Below are 24,288 nucleotides of genomic sequence, written 5' to 3' on the forward strand. Positions count from 1 at the left end.
CGTCACACGCAACAACAACAACAACAACAAAAAAAAAAGCGTTCCAGAGATTTAAAAGATGCCTTTTTATTTTAAAGCTACTAGATGTGCTAGTCAGGAAGTAAAGCCAAAACAGCTTTGCTACTGAAGGGCTGTGAAAGGAAAAAGGTATGAGAGCTTGTACCTTTTTTCTGGATTACCACATCAATCTTCTACCTTGTGCTGCTTCAAACCTGCCACTTCCTCCCACAGACATTTATTTCTCACTAGAGAAGGGTTCCCTACCTTAATGTCCACTGAAACCATAAACTTCATCTCACTACAGCTACTAAAGTTAGCTTTGTGCATTCACTAGAACCAAAATTCCTCCCTCAGACACAGCCACAGGCAATTTACATCAGATTTTACATGTAAAATTCATTCTGGGACATTCACCATTATACCAGACAGCTAAGAGTGTTCTGGTTCCACAGCTAAGATCTAATATGTAGATTATCTCTGAGACTAAGTAACTGCAGTTGACCATATTCCATTTACCTGGTAGAAAAACAACAGTCCTCTCTTCCCTTATGGTGAAATACTGTCACAAACAGCCATAATTGGGCCTCAGTTAACAACTCCAATTGCCAAGCCCATGGGTTATATGGCAGTAGTTTCCCATACTACAAATCTGTACTTCCTTCCTGGGAACTTTAGGGAACTACTGTAGAGTTCTGCAGTGAACACAGCAAATACAGGGGCACCACATGCATGTGAAGCACTTTGTTAATATTTTGCATGCAGAAGGTTCCAAGGTACATAAGGGTCCTACCAACAAGACACTGGTTTTATTCAGTGGAATATTTTTGTACTTGCAAAACTCAGGTCCTTATAAAAAACAAGTTTGGGGAGTTACTCAGAATCATTACACCATAATTTTAAATTACTCGTTTTAAGATTAGAAACACCAACTTTGAAACATTCTAAAACCAGCACAAACTCATTATCTAGCATTGATGATAAAAATAAGCAACAGCAGCAAATTAAGTATGGCAACACCAAATGGCTCATGAGAGACAAACATTTTGGGGCAACAAAGGCTGTAAAGGTGTGGAACATTTTATAGAGGATATTACCTAAGGGAGGGAGCACCAGGAACAATTATTCACAAAGCAGTCCCAGTGTACATTACAGAGAACCACAGACTTGATCCTTTGCAGGAGTTTATTCATATGTGATACAGACAGTTCTGCTGAGGAACAGGAACTTCTAGTTTGGCACTTGCTACACAAACTGATTTTTTTTTTTGCACTTGGCATTATCATAATCACACTGATTTACTGAATCAACTCAAGATTCCCCAAAACAGCCCCCAAAGTGCTTATGTAAAATCTCTGCAACAAGTAGTCTGATTATCCATTAACTGGGGTGGTACCAGCCAACAGCAAGAGAAAACAAAATTAAACACCCATCAAAACACGAAATTCATCCAAATTTCATACCACTGGGACCTATAAATGAGTCATTATAATAAGGTAAAAAGTAATTCTATTTCATCACTCATTACCTTGACCCAAGGAGGACCACTCATCTTCAGATGGCAGATACAATCCAGACTTGCATTCTGACTACTAGAGAGCCCTGAAGGAAGCACAGCTTACATAAAGCAGCACCCTTATACCTGCAGCTGTGTAGACACAGAAGAAATCTACCATAAACTTGACTTTTTACCCACTAGTGGCCTACACCAGCACACCCTGTGAGCAGCCTATCTCAGACTAGAATCCTAGGCTTTGGGCTACATAACCTACTCTGCATTCAGTCCAAGGATTTCATATCTAAACTCAAGACAAGCAGACAGAAATCAAACAGGACTCTTCAGGAAGGACACAGTTGGGACAGATCTACCTAAACTCAAAGACCTGGCAAACAAAGAAGGTACCTAGAGGTTTTTGTTGCTACCTATGGACAGCACTCAACAACAAAACTTAGAAGTTGTTTTGCTGCCTTGTTTTTTATTAAAGAGATGACAGGATTACCCTCAGTAAATTCCCAAGGCAGAGTCTGGCAAAGCAGAGGTCCTCCTGATGGTTTTGGATTAACTTTTACATCTTACTCAATTTTAGCTTTCTGAGCCACGGACCACAAAACTAAACCTAGACCTTCAAAAGTCTGTGTACTCAGCTCAAGTGGAGCATATACAGTGAGGCCTGAGGCTTTAGAAGAGCAAATGAATTACTATACTGTACCAGCCCACTGCAGTGACAGGTGTTTCACAGGCACGTAACAGAAACCCATTAAACCCCAACTTTAAAGTTTATATCCTTTCAGGAGATTAGAGAGATTTGCTTTTGCTTTTCCTATGTGAACTTGGAAATTATCAATAAAAGTATCCAAACATACACTGAGCCCTGCTATGATGCATTTCCTTTTCAAAAGCCTTTGTTATTGTTGGGTTTGGGTTTTAATCAAACAAAAGCTCTCTAGGAACCCAAGACTCTAATCTGAACTGTTCCTGCTTGAACATCTGTTAAAAAAATTCTGGCTCTTAAAGTAGAATAGATTCTGGTTCACATAAAAAACTACATAACTAATATCTGGAAAACAGAGAAAACAATTTAAGAAAAATATCATTATGCATTAAAGGAGCATGGAGCCAAAGAAAAATCACAAAAATAAACATTGGTTTCAGTGGTTACTTTCTGTGTTACTGCGTTTGGTAGGTTGACTCTTGGTTGATTTGCAAATCTGCACATGCCCAGGGGAGTGGGATCTCAGCTCATTTAGCATCATGGCAGATTTCCAGTTCTTGGCAGAAGGGTTGTTTTTCTCCATGAATCAGCAACTGTCCATCATACTACAATCTGTGAAGTGAAAAACCCACCTCATCAACATAAGCCATATGCATATGTGTGTGTGTGTGTGTGTGTGTGTATATATATATATATATATATATATATATATATATATATATATATATATACAAGAGAGGACTTTTTGGTCTCTATATATAGCATGCATGTGAGGATCATCACTTGCACAGACAAGCATATACATATTCCTTAAAGCCAACCACACAACAAAGTGACTTCTCTCTCCTTCTGTAGTCATACAACATTTTGATAACACAGCACAATACTTGCACTGTAAGATTTTAAATGTTGTGATAAAGAATAGAAACAGCAACACATCCTATTCTTTCCTGCTTTCTTCGCATCAACAGGCAGCTCCAGGTACTGACCCCACTGTGGTGAACTGCAGAACAACTGTTTGTTTGCCCACTGCTGGAACACAGGCTGCATTTGCATTTTCACATAATGCTTACCAGCAAATGCATTCTAAGTACCCATCAGCAAGGCAAAAAGCAGCAAATAAGTTACATTTGAAACATCTTTCTCAAACTTGCTCCAGAATTTTAACAGCTCTCTATAATACAGATAATATTTCTGAACATTAGAGTAAATGAGACGAATGCTGCCCTAGTAAAATGAACTTATTCTAAGACTCTGACAAACAAATCATGCACTTTGGAAATATATTATGGAAAAGCACAGACTAAAATTTCCTCATTTTATTCTTCCTGCGCCTTTCTCTCTCCCTGATACACAAGAGATTGCAGTACTCTTCCTGCATGGCATCACTGTGCTAATATTAAACAACAACAGATTCGCTGGCTCAAAATTGTTACTCCTTAAAGGAGGCAGGGGGACAACTGCCATGATTAGAAATTCACAGTTAAAATTTAGTATTCAGCCTCTTCCTTTTTTTGTTCATGACCCACAATGTAAACTGCTAGTAAAATTATAACCTAAAATTCACTGCATGAAGTAGTGTAGCAGAATGCCTGGCTCTTCATTGTTTCCTCTGTTTGAACTGCATGTTCAGAGCATTGCAAAATTTACCCAAACCATATTTCTATTCCAGCACCAAATCATAAAACTAGACCTCACGGATATAGATTCATGATCTGTGCCCATAAAGTCACTCAATAAACTGGTTTTGTTTCTTCCAGCATTAATTTTCACATGGACGAAAAATCATTGAACACAGAACAGCCAAGTTATCAAACTGCCACAGCAGTGTGAAAAGGGAAGTATCCTTGTTTTAAATGCAAAAATGTATATTATTATTAGTTGAATAAGGGTGATTTGTGTTTACACAGCTCGGAGCTGGATTTAAAGGCATTTTTAACAGCCAACTGTTTCAACTTGCATGTAAACAAACATACTGCATTTCTTCATTAGCTGGAATTTGCTGCAGTCTGTCAGCCATCTGTACTGTCTTGCATTCTGTTCTCTATTCAGAGCACCACTATCAAATGTTGGTGATATAGTATTGCTCTCTTTGGAGACATCATGACTACACTATAAATAGTTTAGAGACATAAAATGCTATTTCTAACAGTTGGCTTAATATCTGCTTTCTCAGAATGCATTAGGTTGTTCTATTTCTCATCTAGTTTTGGTCCTCCATAGCTTTCTGTGGATAAGAGGAGAAGAGAATTTATTTTGGCTCTCTCGGATACGTAGAGCAAAAAACTGCAGCCCAAGCACAACTTTATTCAACTTCTGCACCCTCCAAATCCTGGAGACAGAGGCCAAACCCCAGAGCATAACCCTGCAAGTATCTGCACTGCAGTCAGAGGGGTGACTGCATGGTGCAGAACAGTCAAAGTGCTGTAACACCAGCTGCCTGGGGGACAGCCACTGTCACAGAGCCAGTGCAGGGACTGACCCACGCTCCTCTGCTCCATCCAGCCTGGGAACTGGGTTAGTCCAGCTCTGTACTGGAGCTCTGGAGCCCTTGGAGACCTGCAGAGCCCTGGCTCAGTTCCAGCAAGCTAAAACACCAGCACATCCCTCCCTCTGGCAGGACGGACCTCAACACAAACTGATTCCTGCTGCTTCTCCCCATCCTTTTCCTCAGATCAGACACGCTCCAGGGCAGCCTTACAGCCAGAGGTCTTGGCCATGGCACCCCTGATCTCTGTACCCCGGCCCCTGGGGTAGTCAGGGGTCCCCCAGAAGGCAGAGCTTGCACCTCCCTCAGTCCTCTCCACCCTTGCAGTCAGACCCAAGGCTTTTTGGGCTGCTGAGAACTGGGCCAGTTCTCTCTAATGATCCAACTGAGCCTGTCACCAGGCTGTTTAGCTACGGATTTTAGCAACCTGCACTAGTTTCAAACTTCAGAGGACAGGTGATGCTATTTGTAGAAGCATACAGCCCAAAAATCCACGTCCCTCGTAAGGGCTTTTGTAGCTTGCAGAGTCATCCTCACTATTAGGAAGTGAGAAAAATGACCACTGAAACAGGAAAGCTCACACACACACATTAAACTCCAATATCCTTTCTCTGGGGACAGCAGAGCCTAGAGACTTGTATAACAAATAATAAATGACAAGTGATGCAACACAAACCAGAAAAAGTTATTTGATATCCATGTTTGTTTTCCAAACCAAAAGCTGCCTTTTTAGTTCACCCAGTGGATGACTTCATAACTTTCCTGGAAGGAATTGGTGCTCTGCTTTGACTCCCAGGCTTACATGATACTTCTGATTTCAGAACTGCAGTGCTATACACTCACCTTCCTATAACAGAACAAATCTGTTGCACTCTAGGGACAGACTTGTAGTATATTTGTCCAACACAACAGAGCTATTCCTGATCAGGGGTGTCAGAATTCTGAACACAGACTTCAGGTGTAAAATCACTTACTGAGGAGTGAAGATGCCCAATTCTTAGAGCTTCATTTCAGTTTCATTTCTCAGTTCCTGGCTGATGACAGTGTGGTGAAACACTGCCTAATTTTATTACCATCTGCCATATACAAAGGTGATCAGGATTCACTGATAATCAAGCCACAAGAGTGAAAGTTTAGCATTCAGTACTCCTTATAAAAACAGATACTTAGCATGCATCTCAGCATCAAAGTTCTGCAGGTTTCTAAAGATACCACGCCAGAGAAGTTGGGGAAGGATTTTATACCCATAGCATCTAATAAAGCTTCCCCTGGAAAACTTTTCCTTTTCACAGCTTGTGGCTCCTTTTTTGGAACAGCAGCATGATGCCCACACCCTTGTGTCCAGAGCATTTTCTTAGCAGAACTGTGTGTGTTTCACACAAGCCAGGCTGCAGGCATGAAAGCAAACTACCAGAGAGGCCCTAGGCACAGCCTGCTCCTACAGGGCTGCAGTTCTACTGTAACAGAAAACTAACTCAGTAACATTAAAATTTTTTAACTCAGTTTTTGTATGTATCTCAAACCAACCTGAGCTAAATATTTCAAGCATGTTTTAACACAAGAGCCCTCGACAACATCTAATGCACAGGCTTTTTATCATAAGTGGAGGTGCTTATTTCGGACTTCACCTTGAAATAGGAAATAATTATTGTTTTGTCAGCACCAGAAATGTTTATAAATCCTACCAAACATATTAATATTACATATTCTGTATTGCAGAGATACCCACAAATCTGCAAAGTTCAGTCAGCATTAAAGAAAAGTGTGCATATTTTGAATTCAATCAGGTCATGTTTGTAGCCAGCAAGACTTACCATTTCTACACCAGTAATTACTGGTTTTAAAGCTTTTAAAAAAACTACTGCAATTTCAAATGTTTTTTTTAACTATTTCAAAAAAAAGTTACACATTATTGTTTCTGCTTTGCCCAATCCCATAGTTCTTACACACACAATATTAACTGTGTTACCCTTCTGGAGCTCAAGCAGCTACAGAGTATTTTGAAGAGCTTGGAAAACTGTAAGAGAAATCCTTTGTAGTGTTAGGTTTTACATATGAAAAGCTAAGCAAGTTTCACTTTCTCATTTGCTCAAAACCTGTGTACTGCTTTTATATAGAAATTCAAATTAATGGGTACCATGGGGAATTATAAGTCCAATGGCAAGCTGCATTTATAAAAGTCCTCTTACATTGTCTTTGTGTAATAATAATCTCAAACTTTTTTTAAACATTTCAAACAATCTCACTCCACTGTGGCACCCTTTCACTCTCTTCAAATAAACTGATAAACCTTTGCAGCTACAAGTGTAGGATGTACCACTTTAGTGCTTAGAGCTATTCAGATTTGTAACTGGTTTCACAGCTTGCAACACCAGCAGTCATCATCTGCACTGAGCCACATTTCAAGCCACTGGGAGAACACAAACAAAAAACAATTTACTTTAAATTGTTACAGACTGAAAAAAGCAAGAGAATAAGATTCTTCTGCTCAACACCAATGATCTATGCCATTTATTAGACTTGGCCTCCTTGGACTTTATTTTGCAGCCTTCCACACCACTGTATCTATTCCAGTCAGACTTACCATGTGCAGAAGGTACCCAAGCACACTCTCAAAACTGTTTTACCTGCCTTGAAAAACTGCATTTCCATTCCTTATCCTCTCCTGCAGGTGGAAACCACAAGGGAAGGAAATACCAGCTATACATGATACATCAAACCTTGAAAAGCCAAGGCAGCTTGTAGAAAAAGGGAGGTGCTTTAGGTGGCTTGCAAATACACAGCTCTTCAAACCCAATGAATTCATCATCCTGAAACCAGACCCACAAGCAACATGGTTTGTAAGAACAGCTGCATTGCTTCTCTTACAAAGAAGAGAAAAGGTTCCTTATAGCTGCCTTGCAAATTCCAAAGAAAAGTAAAACCTTGGGCTACCTGCTGGTTTTCCACAAAACTGACTGTGAGGTCTTTAATTCAAACCAGAAGTCCAGGCATAAATAGAAAAGAATTAAAAGCAAGAGCCTTCTCTCTAGCACAGTTATTTGTGGATCAAATTGACTTTATGTGTCAAGTAATTGAGGTGAAAAAATTAGCTTTGTGTTTAAAGGTTCACTTGCACCACTCTGAGAAAGAATATAAATAAAGGGAACTTGTTCAGACAAGCAGAGATCCTTAAAAAGAGCTGCAGACAGCATACATGATTCTGGATGACTAATACTGAAACTCAGAAGAAACACTCAAAAATGATTCTCCTGAATCAGGAGTCTTTTCCAAAAAAAACATTTTAATGATGACAAAGTCACATCTGTGTCACCTCTAAACAATTCTGTCTCCTTTCAGCTTTCTGTTTACCCTTGCAGAAAAACATAACATTGCTGATATTGGGGTTTTTTTTTAATTTTCTGAAGAGCAGAGGCTCCATTTATAGAGAACTAATTTCAACAGCATATCTGTCACACAGACTGTGAGCCTATTACTACTCAAAAACAAAACAGAGGACAGTGAGAAGGGCATAGAATTAAACCTATTATAAATTTGGTATATGCTGACAGTTTTGCTTTAATGTGATTTAATTTTATATGACCAAAGATCTATTTATGCTCAAAAATGGCACATAACTAAAGAAACAGCCGAGCAAACCCTGAAAAATCAAATTATCATTTTAAGCATCCAGATCAAGGGCTCTCATATTCTGTGTATGGATACTTAAACCACAGAGCAGCTTCTCAACACATTTCCTAACTTTGCAAACTTTGGAGTACAAAACGAACACAAACAAAGGGGAGAGGACAGCTAATTTTAGTGCTTCTGGCCTAAAACAAAATAACAACAAAGAACCACTGAACCATGAAGCAGGTTTTTTTTCCAAGTTGCTATTTCTGTTACTGCCTTCCTCTCCACAAGCCAATACTGGAAAGAAGATGCCCGCTTCTACCCTATCACAGAGTAATACAAGCACCTTATTTTATCCAGAGGGGCACATTGAGAGTGCTGAACTGCTTACATAATGCTTCTATACATCTTGCTCTGCCTAAAATGTGGATTACAGCTGACAGGGGGGAAGAAAAAAAAAAAAAAAAAAAATGATTTCTTTGATTTTCTTCTCTCTCCTTGGTTCCCTTCCCAGTAAGACAAATCACTTCTGCAAACTGAACTTGATTTGAGCCTTGCTCAGTGCATTTTAACAAATAACCTGAAAACTCATCCCTCTGATAGCTTGTTATATTACAGCACTGGATTCAGTCTCCATAATTCTGAATTTTGAGCATGTGTGAAAACAGTTTTGATGACAGAAACACGCTCTTAAGATCACAGGATAATTCAGGTTCAATGGGGCCTCAGGAGGTTTCTGGTTCTGCTCACAGCCAAGTCAGCTCAGAGATCTGACCACATTGCTTGGGCTTTACCCAGGTGGATCTTTTCCATTCTGTAAGAACAGAAATGGTACAACCTCCCAAGGCTGCCTGTTCCACTGCTTTGTTGTTCTCATGGTGAGGATTCCAGTTCTTCCAAGTTCTTTAAGTATTTACTCAGAACAACATCAACAATGGGAGAACAAGTCTCCAATAATTTTAGGATGAATGGGTTGCTTTGGGTCACTGTTTCAAAATAAAGATGATTCAGAAGAGAGGGAAAACATGGAAGCTTCCCTCCCAAGTGGAAAGTGGTTGGTTTATGGTTGGCCTCCATGATCCTGAAGGTCTTTTCCAACCAAGGTTATTCTGTGAAGTCACTTTCTTAAATTTGGGCCACCAAACAGAAAGCTAGAACAGAAAATACTATGCTGCCTTCAACACTGCAGCTACACCAGCATTAGAATAAACTGGGTTAGGTTCATAATATTGCTGTTAAAGTTCACACTTCTCTAAAGAGCTACATGCTACTGCTCTGCAAACCTTCACAAGAACAAATTCTGCTTTCAAAGCATTAAAGACACATTAACATGGCAAAGGCCATTGGAAACTCAAACTTCAAAACTTATTGACTCCAATAGATCAGAGACCAAAGCAGTACCAGAATGAAGAGGGTTACATTAACTAAAAATAAGTTCTCTGATATGACTAAGGAATTTTTCAGTCACTATGATAACACATATTCCAGTGGCTTTGTGATCAGTTAAAGAGTCATTTAGACACAATTTGACTTTTAGTCATTTCCTGGAACACATAACCCTCTGGCCCAATTCCAGATTTCTCAAATCCAATTAAAAAAAAAAAAAAAAAACCTACACCATGGCACATGAACTGGAAGCTGCAAGGCACCCACAGCAATACAGCAGCACATTTTAAAACTGCCTTTTTTTGTGCTCTTCAATTTTATTAAAAAATGAGGTTTGACTACAAATGTTTCCTTCTCTCACCATTTCACTGACCAAGTTATTAGCCAATGTATCCACTTGCCCCTCAGAGACAAAGCTGAGACAGCCAAAATGCTTATTTTTACCCTTAAGTAAATGTTTAATTCCTTAAAAACATTTGCACTGAGCCAACTACTGTTACACTTAATCAACTTCAGCTTTACTTTATTTCTAAAATCAACAGGCCCAATCAAGCCTACTCTTCACAGCTGAATGTAAAACTAGATGCTGGACAAATGAGAACCAGAACATTGTTATTCAAAAACATTTTTAAAATTCAGTTCAAGCTACAACAGTACTGTGAAGCTGGCTCAAAAACAAGAGGGTTTTTTTTTCAATAGACAATAAAGTGTTGAAATCTTATTATTTCACTTTGGTATTAAAACCTAAAGTTTAGGGTTTAAGACTTTGTAAAAACACAATTGAGATATAATTATTAAAGCCCAGAACTATTACCCCAGGGCTCTCAAGAAAAGCCTGCCTTAAGACATGTACTTCAGATTCTCAGAGATGATCACTATCTTCAAGAATCTCAGATATATAACTTCTAATATTAGTTTATGACAGCCAACAGAAGCTGAGCAATCATATGGTTTTACAGCATGGTGGGTAACAGGATAATGCAGAACACAAGTGTAAACTTGGCCCAGAAATTCGTGCTGCATTTCAGATCTCCAGTCAAGAGTACTACAGACTGTAGACCTTAAAAATTTTTCAAATGCCAAGGGCATCTGCTCACAGCACTTGAACACTCCTTTTCCTCAAAGTTCAGAGAGTCTTTTATCTGAGAAATAACATACTGAAGTATCCAAAATTTTATGACAAAACACACATTTACTCTTTTTTAAAAAAAGGTAACAAAGCTGTGTCTGCAGCCCTTCTCTCACAGGTGCAGGTCCAGCACTAAGACAAAGGCAAACAGTGTGAGAGGCTTCTTTAGGTGTGCAGCTGTCCTGGTTTGGGCCAGGATAAAGGTGATTTTCTGTCTTGTACTTTTGCTTTCAGCTAAGTCTCCTGTAAGTAGTTGCACTTGCTGAAATTAACAGCAAGTTTCTCAGACAGTGTGTGCTTCTAGGACTGATAACACTTGATGTTTATAGTTACTGCTAGAGACTGGTATGCAGAGCTAAGGACACTGCTCAGCTCTGAGGAAAACATAAAGAGGTCCCACCTGCAACCAGAATTGACCAAACAGAGTATTCCATCCCATACACCTCATCCTCAGTATAAATTTGAGGGATCACGAGGGCCAAGCCAGATTTCCAGCTTCCGGCTGCCTGCCCTTCCTGCTTCCCTTCCTTCACTCAGCATCCTGGAAGGATCCCATCCGTTCGTCTGCCTGTGCTCCTGATCATCCCAGCCCATATCTGTGTGTTCCTGCCTCCAGTTCCCAACTGCTGCCGACTCCAGGAGTCCAGCCTGGACTTTCCCAGGGCTGCCCTGCAGCCTCGGTGGTGACGTGAGAGCTACTGGGGGAAAGGGGGGAGGAACGTGGTATCCATTTTCTTGTATAGTTGTATATATTTAGTAATTTTTCCTATTTATCATTACTGTTTCATTAAAGTTGTGTAGTTTAGTTTCCAACCCATAAGTCTCTCTCCCTTATTCTCTCTCCTTTCTTATCAGGGAGGAGAGAGAGATTAATAGAGAGTGTCTGTTACTCGGTTTAATTGCCAGGCCAGTGTTAAACCCTGACAGCAGCACTGGCTTCCCAGCAGCCACACCAGATGGCTCTCAGTAGGTCTACACAAGAACAACTCTCTTGGGCAAGAGAGCAAAAGAAAGATGGGAAAAAAACACAGAAGTGAAATATCTGACAAGGAAGCTACAGGTAACACATGTAATGATTGTGGTCCTACATGAGACCTTTACTAAACAAACTACAAGTGAAGGCAAATTTCCTGAGCTCTTGTGAGGTGCAGCTCAGACAAATGTAACACGGGTCTTCAACACCAGTTCTCTAAAACCAAAGTATTCTTCTTCAGTTATAAGCAGGCATATCTCAATTACATAGAACAACAGAAGCACAACACCTGGAATTTTGCTACTTCAGACTTCTCTGTCTTCCCATGAGTCTTGGGTTAGAGCAGTGGGGTGCAGAAAGCACGGGGCCCACAGGGGTGGCTCCTGTGAGAAGCTGCTGGAAGCTTTGCTGAAGAGCAAATCTAGTATTCATAGTTTTTCTTAGTTCACACATAAAACTAACTTAGCATCACCATTCCAAGTGTTTTAATGTTTTGATTCATTTTCTCCCTGAATATCAGCCAACATATAGTACGGAATATAAAAGAAAATAGAAAGCTTGATGGAATCCAAGCATGAGTATTGTTTGGAATATTAGACATTTCTCTCAATAAATGTATAAGCATACAATACAGGGGCATCACAATGAATCCTGTCTAAGACAAATACAGAATCATGGAACAGCAAGAATTTTTTCCTAATATCTAACCTAAAACTCCCCTCTTCAAGTTTTAAACCATAGTCTTTTGTCTTCTGGCTACACACCCATGCAAAAAACCCCACCCCAGCTTTCCTGTAGTCCCCTTCAGATATTGGAAGGCTGCTATAAGGTCACCTCAGAGTCTCCTCCAGGCTGAACAACCCCAGCTTCTTCAGCCTGGCTTCATAGGGGAGTGCTCCAGTCTGATAATTTTTGTGGCTCTCCTTTGGATTAGATTTCAGAATTTAGTCCTGATTTCTCATACTATCAAGTTTGATAGTTATATCAATTGCCCTATAATAACAAAAGCAGCAGCAGCAAAATGTTTCTTTTTCAGCCACAGCAAAGACAAAGCACATGCATTCTCACTCAATGAAGAGATGTTTCTGAAGCATATTGCCCGTTGCCAAAAATAAGTAGCAGCATAATTTGAAAGCCTTGTAGTAAGCAAGCTATCTGAAAGAAGTTGTCAGTAAGTAAAGTGTTAGAAGGAGAGCACAGGCAAAAGAGGGTTGAACATGCAACCTGGAATGTGTCTTTAATTTCAGCAGTGGTACATCAGTAGTCCCTCATGTACTTAGCATTACTACATGTGAAGTCCTCAGATAAAATGACTTTATTAGAATTCTCCCTGGCATGGCATGCCGAGCACAAACCCCACATCAGAGAATAAATGCTCTTTTCTCCCTGGCTTGCTGCCAATCTGACTGCAAAAGGAGGCCTCACACACAGAACCAGTTATCCTTGAAGACCCTGAACACTGTCTGAGAACAAAGAGCTTACAAACACTACATGCTACACCTTGGCACCTACAAAAGCAGTAAAGGAATTGCAGAGCCATAGACACCTGTGATGTACCTTGTCACAGCACTTAATCAAGTGTTAGACAGGATGGTATCTGTCTGGATTAAAGGGGCTGAAATCTGTTAGACAAAGTTTGTTAAGTGGCTTTCACCCCTTCCCCCTCAGTCTCTTGTAAGGTTCAGCAGTTTGCCTTTTTTTAATTTTTCTTTCTATAGAAATAAACCCAGGTCTCAGATTTTTCAAGGCTTTGAACAGGTTTCCACTTTCAAAGTGTGAAATCAATTAACAGTGAAGGCTGCAGGTAAACCTTGGCAACTCAAAGCTGGACTAAAGCACTAGAAGGGAATTCTACTGAAGCAATTGCCAGTAGGAAAAGTGGCTATTTCATGCTTGATAATTTAAGAGCACATACATTACACTAAACAATGCCCTGGAAAAATAAACACATAGTAAAAACTCCTTGCTGGCTCCTTAGGCATTTGTTAGTAAGGAAGGGATTGTTTACATTAGCTCTACACCTGGGAAGAGAAGGAGGAATGGGAAAATAGGAGCTAAACTGGCAAAATATAAGAGGTGGCATTTGTGGAATCATACCTCTAAGGAACTCTAATCAGTTTTCTCCCTGATAATTAAATTTTTAAAAACCCTTAAGGTTTTTATTTGCTTTTTCTACAATTAAAAAATAAATAAAAAAAGGTTGCAATGTAAATGTCTTGGCACTCCTTGCTGGTATCTGATTACATGCAGCACCCACTGAATTTGGAAATCTCAGCAGTGAGCTGTCAGAAGACCCTTAGGTAAGTGTTAAAAAAGGAAACAGTTTGGCATTTTTGCCCTCACAGGATTAGATGTATAATTTTTACTTTCTTCTCCTTTCAAGAACACATTCTGTTGGTTGAATGCTGGGGCAAAGGTACAGGCCACAGTGGATCATGTAAAAAACACAAAGTTCAGAGGTAGCTTGTGTCTTTTACTATTTCAGTTTAAATTAGAGGCAAGGCAGCCAAAAGGCAAAGGAGATGAGCTGCCAGGTGGAAAGACAAACAGATGCCTGTCATTTAGCAAGCTGCCCAGTAAATCAGTCTGAAACTTGCTGTGTGCCATGGCATAGCAACAACTTTCAGCATCACATCAGAAACACAAATTTCTCTTTTTCCTAAATCTTTCATTGAACAGTAGCTTTACAATAACTTCCAACATCCACAAAGGTCAGGCCTCATCACTTAAATGACTCATTGGTAAGTGAAAGCTGGAAACATCAGACAAGTGAAAACAAACACCATCACCTCATAGCCCAAGTTCAAACCAAAATCCTCAAATTAAAAGCAGGGAGAAGCAGTCTGGGTGCTGGCCTGAACAGCACTGCCTCCTATGGCCTCACATTGACAAATGAGTTTGAAAGGATCAATGGAACAACTCAATAAAGAGGTAGAGTTGAAAACACTGTAATCTCTTCTGTCTCATTCACATGGACTATATCACCCAGCAGCCCAGCATATTTCCAGCTTCATAATGCATGCTACTTATTAAGGATAAACTCTTAAAAATTACCCCTCTATATTTCTCCTTGCTTTTTGGGATTGTTTGTTTGCTTTTTAAGAGTCCACTGCTTTTGAACCTGCCAATAAAATTCATCAACACAACAGAGAAAGGAAACATAAGCAGAATTTACACCAGAATTTTCTTGATCTGAAGTTCTGGGATCATCCAGGTAAAAAATTTCTCATCCCAAATAATTGGTTTTGCATATTTTTTTTCTATCCAGAAAAGTAGGTATGGATGAGATTTCTTTGCAGAAAACACTGTAAATTGATAGCTTTGTTCCAGTTCACTACAGTTTTATTGATTTTCTCTCGTTTTAGCCTGCATAGATTTGTTAATCCCTTCTCTGTAACAGTTCAAATGACAAATTGAGAATGAAAACCTGCATGCTTTAGGGCCTTCTCCACCAACCTCTTGCTTCAGATCATATTTTTCACTTGGATTTTGATCATGCCCATGAATATATCCTGGGTTAGACCTGGTTCATGTTAAACTAGTATGGCTGCTTTTTATATTGAAACTTTTCTACTTAGGCTCATTATGGATGAAGAAGGAAACTGAAACAACCTCAGTCCAGCAGAACTGGATTTCTGCACCAACAGTTGTCACCTTCCACAGATTTTGCTCAAAGAGATGTTGGCTCAACACCAAGTACATTTTTTAAGGAATTTTGCAGCACTCCCCCTGTTTGATTGGTAGGCATTAACTGCATCATGGACCTGAATGGCACTGGTGAACATTTATGGGATGTGTTGGTGCAAAGAAACACTTCAGAGGTGCAATTGGTTGTCTCTGGGTTCAGAGTCCCAGTCATGATGGGACCAGATTCCCAGAGCAATCTGCACAGAAGGATGGGTCCCAGTCAGTATTTTTAATTTAAAGAATACAATATGAGCTTATGCAGGCCATATTATGCATGTAACAGAGTTACAATCAATACAACTTAGATTAGTAATTTTGCTATTAATAGGCTCATTAAATACAACTGCTAATTTGGTGTCATTTTTAGGGCTACACTCCTGACATCTGTCTGCACAAGCCATGGCTACTGTTGCAAGTAGCTTTAGTCTGTTTCCATTTCCTCCTCCAAGGGGGTTATTAATTTGGAATTCTAATTGCAACAGGCTATCAAACAGAAAATGAATTTATGCATTATGAAGATGAAGACACTGCCCACACTCACATTTCTAACAGCTCAGTCATCACATGCTGGGTGCATCTCACATCAGTCATCTTCTGCTTCACCCAAATTGCAGGCAAACCAACCCCAACCCTTCCTGGTCTCTCACACACATTACACAAAGCAACTTGACCCCTGGCTGCAACCAGTACAACCCCAGCAAAGCAATTTTGGTCATTTTAAACCAAGCCTCAGCTGCAAAAGTGACAACTGGAAAGTCTCTAGTTTGTACTCACACCAGATGTGCTCTCTGGGACACTGCCATCCTGGCTTCCAATAGGACTTCCCATCTCCTTCCTGCAATGCCAGCTGCAGATAAATTGGCATGGGGGATAGGAAGCCTGGTGCTGGGAAACAGTATCATCTCCTCTTTGCTTTCCAAAAATCACACATCTAGAGCTGGTGATTTAGGCTTTGCTTATAACCACAGGGAGAAGAGGAAAGCAAAGCTTCCCATTCTCTCATCTGGTGTTAAACAGCTGATCTTCACCAAATTATTTGCAATAAAATCACAACTAATTTATAGTTACACAGTTCATGAAGCAGAGTGGTATTTCCAGAGGAACCTTTGTCACCTAAACACCAGTAGTCCTAACTTCCAGAAATTATTAGAGTATTAAAATGAGTATAAATGTAAAAACCTTGCACAAGATAGTCTTTTCAAACTATGATCATGCCTTAATGGGATAAGAAAAGCACAGAATAAATAGGGTAACTCCACAGCCAAAACCTTGCATTTGAATTCCAGCAGTTTGTTACTGTTGTCAGTTTTCTCTCCAACAGGGAGAACTGACTGACCAAAAACATAAATCCTATTTTCTCATTTCCTGTGACATTACTGTAAACTCCCCTCAAATCTTGTACTGCTGGTCACCAAGATGAGTGTTATTCTCCCACACAGGGCATGCAGATCACACACACACACCCCTAATCTAACACAGACTTTCTGTATTTCATATGTAGACTGCAGTTTCATTCTTTTGATAAATCCTATTTGGGCTTTTTTTCCCCAACTAATGATAATTTCAACAATTTGGATTCTATTTTCATCTTTGATGGCAACTTCTCATTTGCCCTGTGAGTTGTACTCAGAACCTACTTCTCCATGGCCTTTACTTTCCTTTATTGTCACTTAAAATGAATTGATAAGCCAAGAACTTGATTTCCACTCTTGCAAAAAAATTAAAAGGGACCATCTCTGCATTACCATTTTTATCCCTGAATCTTTAAGACAAACACAACAAAACCCACCTGCACCCATCAAGGAACATTAAACAATGCCATTTCTCAAAGGACATAGAACAAGACCAACTTGTAAAACACATCAATTCAGGATGGAAGAAAAAAATAAAAAGAAAAAAAGCCCAAACAGACAAATAAACCCTAACAACAGTACTATTTGCTTTCCAAGGGAGAAATTCCACTTAAACTTAAGAACAAGAATAATTTAGTTAACCTTTCCAGAAAGCCCTCACAAACCCTTCAGTAAAAGATGACCTTACCTCTCCTACAGCAATTTCTCCTCACAAAACATCACTGGATGGACAGCACTATATAAAAAGTGGAAAGAAAGCAGCACACACTAACTGAAGTTCAGCACCAAAGTGAAGCAGTGCTCTGACCTGTCTGGAACATGTATCAGCTAATTTTCCCTTCAAGTGAAATCACCTGGGAGAAAACTTAATGAGTTAAGGGCTGGAGTGCAATAGGTAGCACCTGGGTTCTGTCCTCAGCTTTCCAGCTGATTTGCTGTTGCACCAGGTTTATGTGATTTCTCTTATTTCCACTCCCAACCCCTGCTTGGTTTTATTGTTAGCTATAAGTATTGCAAAGTAAGAACCCCATTTAACTATGAATTTCAGTTAAAAGGCCCACATCTGTTTTTATGGCACAATTAAGAGTTTCAAGGCAAGCTGGCAAATCAAAGAAAAAAAAAGGAACAGAATGTACTGAAACTGTTTTCACATCACTTCTATTGAGCTGGATCTTTGGATAACCTTTTTTGGTTTGTCAAGCAGGTTAATGGATCAGTTGCTACACATATATTCTCAAACTCTGAGCATTAAAATCCGATTTAAGAAAGTTCTATTTGTTGTTTCTCTTCCAAAAAATTACAAAACTCTTGCTTTGATAATAAAGAACATAGCCACAAATATTTATGGTACCCAGTCAACCAACTAAATATATAAAACCCACACACAGCCCAGACATGATGTACATGTAACACTATCATGGTATTTCTTTTAATACCCTTTAAAGTCTCATCTACAGCTTTACTTACAGAGGCCTCTACAAGTTTTCTCCAAGTCAAAAAATACAAAACCAGTTGTCATTTTCTGTAAGCTAGAAGCTTCTGTGTTCAATATGATTGTGTCTATACATTAAAGCAGTAAAGATGCTTGTAAGTTAACCTCCCAGTCACATAATACCCAATTATTATCACAGTAGATATCTTGCAGGTTGATGCTTAATATTTTGCCAGATAAATGCAATCAAAGTTACTTTCAAATGCTTAAATTAAACATCACATTACTGCAACTGCCACTGAAAAGAGTGGCAATAAACTTTGCAGTCCAAGGGCCATGAAAATACGTGTACTTGTGATGGCATTCCCTAAAAAACAGGATCCTATGGAGAACTGGGCATACACCCTGGAATTCAGGGCAACAGTAGGATCAGGATAAACACAGCAGGTACAGGTTGGCATAAATCCATGGATTATTTTCATTTCCTGGTACAATTGGACTTTACATCCACCATCAAGACTTAAGTTGGTAAAACTGAGGAGGGAATCAGGCCAGGTAAGTCACTTACCCAAAAGTGACACTGTGTCACACTCAGTTCTTTCAACTTAGCTATAATTTCAGATCTCCCTCCTCAGAAAACTGTAATTTAGCACAGCCTGCTTTAATAAGAGAAAGAATATGATGAAAACATGGCTCCACAGTGCTGCATGTCAGAAATTACAGTAGCCCTTCATTCAATCATACAATCATAGAACGGTTTAGTTGGATGAGATTTTAAAGGTCAACCAGTTCCAACTCCTCTGCATGGGCAGCAACACCTTCCCCTAAACCATGCTGTTTCAGTACCCAGCTTCCTACCACTCGTTCAGCAAGAAATATTTAGCACTGCACAATGACTTCTCAGTTGTTTAGTGCTGCAGCAAATGTTTGCTGCAATGTGAATGACATGCTAAACATACCACAAACAGTAGATTGATAGCTATTAAACCCAAAAATATCAAACGGACTGGAAAAACATTATTACAAGGAGGAAACATTAAACCAGGTCTTTGTAGCATTTGCTAAATACAGAGGCTCATCATACTTCATCAATTTGTATTTAATTGTCCTTTCATCTGAAGAGCAGTGGATATGAATGCACATCAGGCAGCAGATGAGTCAGATGTTCTGAAGAGGTCCAATCAAGGACGCCCCACAACACAAGAGCACTGCATGCATAATGTCTCACAGAACTCACTTTGGCTACAGCCTGAAGTTCCTTTTTCAGTGCCTTATCCTATCCCAGGGTGGTTATGCACTGAAGTACTAAAAAGAAAACAATAAACAGACCTGCAATTGCATAATTCACAAAGTTTAAACACATGAGACTCCAGGAGCCTGACGTCCACAGACTCCTTTCAAACTGCCAGGAAGATATACTGAGATCTGTAGATAATTATCTAAAACTCAGGCTTTTGTTCTTCTATTGTTCCCTTTGAAAGGAAAAAAGTGCTCATATTTCTCAAGGTCAATGCTTCCAAATGAGTTTGTTCAGATGAAGTAAAACTCACAATAGAATAGGTCACTCACAACACTTCAAAAATCAGGTTTTGGAGTGGCAGACAGACACAAACATTGTTTTAGTTGAAGCACAAAGAAAACAGAATTCCTAGTCTTTTATGGAGGAAGCAGATAAGTTATGGGCATGGAGGTAAGGAGCAGTACAGGAGATTATATCTACTGCACTGTCCTCAAGGTAAGCTAGTGGGACTTTTATAGCTGTTCTCTAATCCATAGATTAGTTTCTCCATTTTGGTTTTAACAATATTAACTGAAGTGCAAAGGCAATCAGCAGACCACAACTTTGCCAAAAATTCAGATCAGTCACTAAAAGTGATTTATAAAACTAGACCATGGATAAAAATAATTATTTGTAATCCTCAACTGTTAAACTGGATCTCTGCATTAAACATGCAAATTAGAATTGTTAATTCAAGGTGAACAGGGAAAAGAACTCATCTTTTCTGTGTTCCCTTCCATTAGGTTTTCAAATCAAACCTCATCTCAATAGGACAACAAATGTGGAAACAAAAACCAGCTAACACTCTACAGAGCCTCCATACTGCAATTCAATGCATTTTTAAGAATAAATTCTAGCTCTGGCATTATTTTGTAATCTTGAAGTGAAGTAATTTAAGCTCTTATTATCTGTTTTTTTCCTTTTCTCATCAATACAGCTTTCTTAGGGTACAAATGATGCCAGCTCTTAATCACTGCTTTTAAATCATTTTCATGCCCTTAGCTCTGTAAAACAATGACAGAACACTGCTCCAGAACACTGCCATTGCTAATCACTCAAATCAGGTCTCTCATAGGTCTATAAGAACAGTGCTGAGGGCAGCAGAACAAAGATGAAATAGTTTTTTCTCTTCCTTTTCAAGAAATGTATCTGAATGCATCCCTTTCCTTCACCTTCATGGATCACTTGTCCTGCCAGGCGTAAGTTCCCCTGTGCAAAAGCCATGGCTGCCTTTGCTCTGTATTGCACAAGAAACAACAGAACTACATACTTGAGGCATTGCCCAAAGCACAAATGAAAAACAGATTGAAACAGATTTAATAGTGGTGTTCTCTACAGGTATCCAGTTGACAAAAGCAGGGACAGCCATCTCAAAATGAATAAGAAAGCTGTTTTGAGACTCGGTGGAGTCAACACTGACTAAATAAATTGTTATTGCAGTGTCCTGGGCTCCAAAGCTCAACTTCACATTTGTAACACTGAGGACAGGAAAGGGCAGAGGCTGATTCTTCAAACCAAAGTCTCACCATGGAAAACTACCAGGGGCTAGAGATGTAGTACATACATTGCAGCTGTCAGCCCATACCTACCCCTTGCATTTTGCCTGCCAGCTGTCCCACAGGGAGATGGTTCTGCCCAGAAGAGACCTGCATATTGCCTGCCAACAGGCCAATTGTCATATGCAGTCCCTGAGCTACTAAAAAGCCAAAGAAATGGTTTGGAGACAGTACATCTGTTGCATGTTGATGACTATAGCAAATAACTTGACTAGTTTTTCTTTCTCATCATCTTGATGCTTGAGGACAAATTGTTTTGTATCAAATTAGCTATATGAAAAGAAAACCTGCAATATCACTCAAGGATGTTATAAGGTAGAAAAATATTTTAGAATCTGTGGCATTATTACTTACTAGCTAGAGAAGAGCCATTGGCTAAACAGTTACAGAGGGCTTCAGACAAAACTAGTACTAAACTGGGCAGGGTCCCCCCTCAGCTGCCAAGCTGTACTGCAGATGCAACAACCTCCTGCACACATTAACCCCTCAGAGAGCTTGGCATCTTCTGTTAATGGTAACTCTACTTCCACCAAGGAAAATCAGTTTCTGAATACAAAAGTCTTTCAAGAAATTTGAAATCATTGAATCATATTAACTTCTGAGCTTACAGGAAGAGCAGTGATGGCTTGTACTGCAGCATGTGTAAAGGTTTTTTGAGGAAATTGTTCTGACTATTTTAAAGCAACCAAAAAAAAACCTTGGAAAACACAGTAATTTTCATCTTTACCTGAGATGCTCCATTTAGGCAAGGCACTGAAACAGGGATGTTAGACACCAGCTCCAAGTGTGGTTCAGATGCTGTGCATGCTTCTTGCCCATCAGGAAACCTTGCGTGCCTTCCAAGTTGCCCATAGTCTGCTCTGCCCCAGGTGAATACCTTGCCAGTTTCTAAACAAAAAACACATTTCAAGATTACTTATTCACTCAGCTTCCTAGAGCATCTGGATACTAATTCAAAACTAGAACAATACTCCTAAATGCACCTTGTATAAAGCTTAAAAAATCTAGTGAAAAGTTACTTCTGGGAGAAGAAGAAAAAAAATATTTAAACTAAAATCATAAAATATTCCTCTCTATTTCTAGTCTTTGTTATACAGACATCTCTCACATATCCTGTCTTTAACATACAGATTTTGTTTTCTTGATAAAACCTACCTTCTGTCACAACTTCCATTAGCAGAGTAGCAGCCTTCAGGACAGTAAGGGAGTAAAACACTGACCACAGCTGACATTAAGTATTGGGAATGCACCTGATTGTTTTCAATCAGGCATTGGCCAAGGAAAGATAATCTAAATTGAAATCAGCTGGTACTGATCACCCTTCTCTCCACATATTATACCAGCTTCACTGCTGTGCAACACAAGGTCATTCTCTCCCATGGATAACATCCATAAAGCAAAACTTTTTACCTTTGGTTCCCAATATTTTTTTTTTTTAATAAAAAAGTCATACTAAGGTGACACCTTTATTTTTTTAATGGAGTAACTAGAACTCAGCAGGTAAATCATCAAAAGTTGCCCTTTCTGAACTTCCAATTAAAGATGTTACAGACATATAATACAAACAGTATGTTACCAGCTCATTTTCAGCTAGAAGCAGCAACCCATGTTGTAGGCCAGAAGGAAACCTGCAATGAACTTGACTTCTTTACACACTTCCATCAAACCCCAAACTCCTCTCCAGAACAGAACTCATCCTAAACCAAATAATCTGGATTTGAGGGAAATACAACCAAGTTAAGTAAATCAGGTTAAAAACACACATCTCTCCCCTTGTAATTGCAGCCTTATCCCACAGAGGGCTTGGGAACAGCAGTTACCACTCCAACTGCCCTAAGAGCTTAAACAAGGATTAAGACATGCAACAACAAAAACTTTGGAGAAGCTAAAAACCTCCCCTTTCCTTTGGCTGCTGTCAAACTGTCTTGAGGGGAACAGGGGTGAGCACTGTTGGTTTGTGGAGTCTAAACTGACAATTTACCATTTCACAACATTAGTCCAGCAACAAATGAGCAGGAAAAAACATTGACCTTAGCACATTTGAAAAGAATTTTCATGTGCACTTTGAAACTCCCCAAAAGTTTGTGAGAGCTACATCTGGGAGGGAGCACTTCTGAAACTGTGCAGAATCAGCGTGGGGCCAAAAAATGGCAGAAGTTTGAGTGAACCCTTGTGTTAGCTCCCTTGTCTTTTGTGGTAGATAGCAGAGTAAAGACTGACTTGTGTCAAAACACAGATTTAGGCTCTGAAGTGAAAACCTCACTTACACAAATATTCCAGAGTACAAGTCCAATCTTGCCTCAGCAAGGTAAAAAGGAAACAGCAACTCCTCTTCCAGTAGGTTTGCTATAGAAACCAGGAGGCAATACTCATCTATAAGAGTACAAGTTATCACTAACATAGATGGAAAATAATTTTTTAAAATCATTACAATCTAGAAAGATGAGAGTTGGAAGGGACGTTAGGGATCATCTAATTCCAAACTCCTTGCCAAGGGCAGGGACACATTCCCCTAGACCAGGCTGCTCAAGGCACTGTCCAACACCCCCGCTATGACTGTCACAGCCCTGGGGACAGCTTGGTGACCTTCAGGGCTGGGCTGATCTGATTTTGGGCTCAGCATATCTGCAATGCTATTGCAGCCCTTTGGTGCCATTTCCTGCAGACCCTGCATTCCCTCCCCATCCCACGAAGGCACACAGAGGTTCTGGACAAAATGATTTTAATGAAAAAGGTTTTTAATGAAACAAACAAACAAACGAGAAGAAAACAGTCACCAAAGCTACTGTACCATCACTAAAGCCCCACCCTCCCACCCTTCTTCCCACCCACACTGCCTCCCCCTGTGTTCCCACCCCTCTCCCCCCACAAGCCCTCTAATCCCTGCCACAGGCCTAACCCCTCCCTCCCGCCCCAGACCTGTCTGCGGGAGCCTTGCGTTTGCCGCCATTTTGGGGCACTTTGTCCTTCCCCTGCTCCTTCCCTGGATTGCCCAGCTGGATGGTGTGCTGGGACGTGGTGCCTTGGGGTGGTGGCAGCTCTGTCCCCACACGCTGCTGCACATCTTCAGCCCTTCTCTTGATGGCCTTGCGGGGCTGCATGCTCAGGGTGGCTTTGGAGGCCTTGGGGCCACCGCAGTCGGCAGAGAGCTTCCTCTGGGCCACCAGGACTGAGCTGCTCTTGT

General features: G+C 39.9%; 1 protein-coding gene across 1 annotated transcript in view; it reads right to left on the reverse strand.

Annotated features, from left to right (window-relative positions):
* The window catches only part of SERGEF (secretion regulating guanine nucleotide exchange factor), a 124,489-nt gene that overhangs the window by 74,457 nt on the left and 25,744 nt on the right, over positions 1–24,288 (reverse strand). The window contains exon 9 of the mRNA XM_071761665.1: positions 21,832–21,992. Coding sequence (XP_071617766.1) covers positions 21,832–21,992 — 161 coding nt within the window. The remainder of the gene's footprint in view (positions 1–21,831; positions 21,993–24,288) is intronic.

Source organism: Heliangelus exortis, chromosome 18, assembly GCF_036169615.1.
Source record: "Heliangelus exortis chromosome 18, bHelExo1.hap1, whole genome shotgun sequence".
NCBI lineage: Eukaryota > Metazoa > Chordata > Aves > Apodiformes > Trochilidae > Heliangelus > Heliangelus exortis.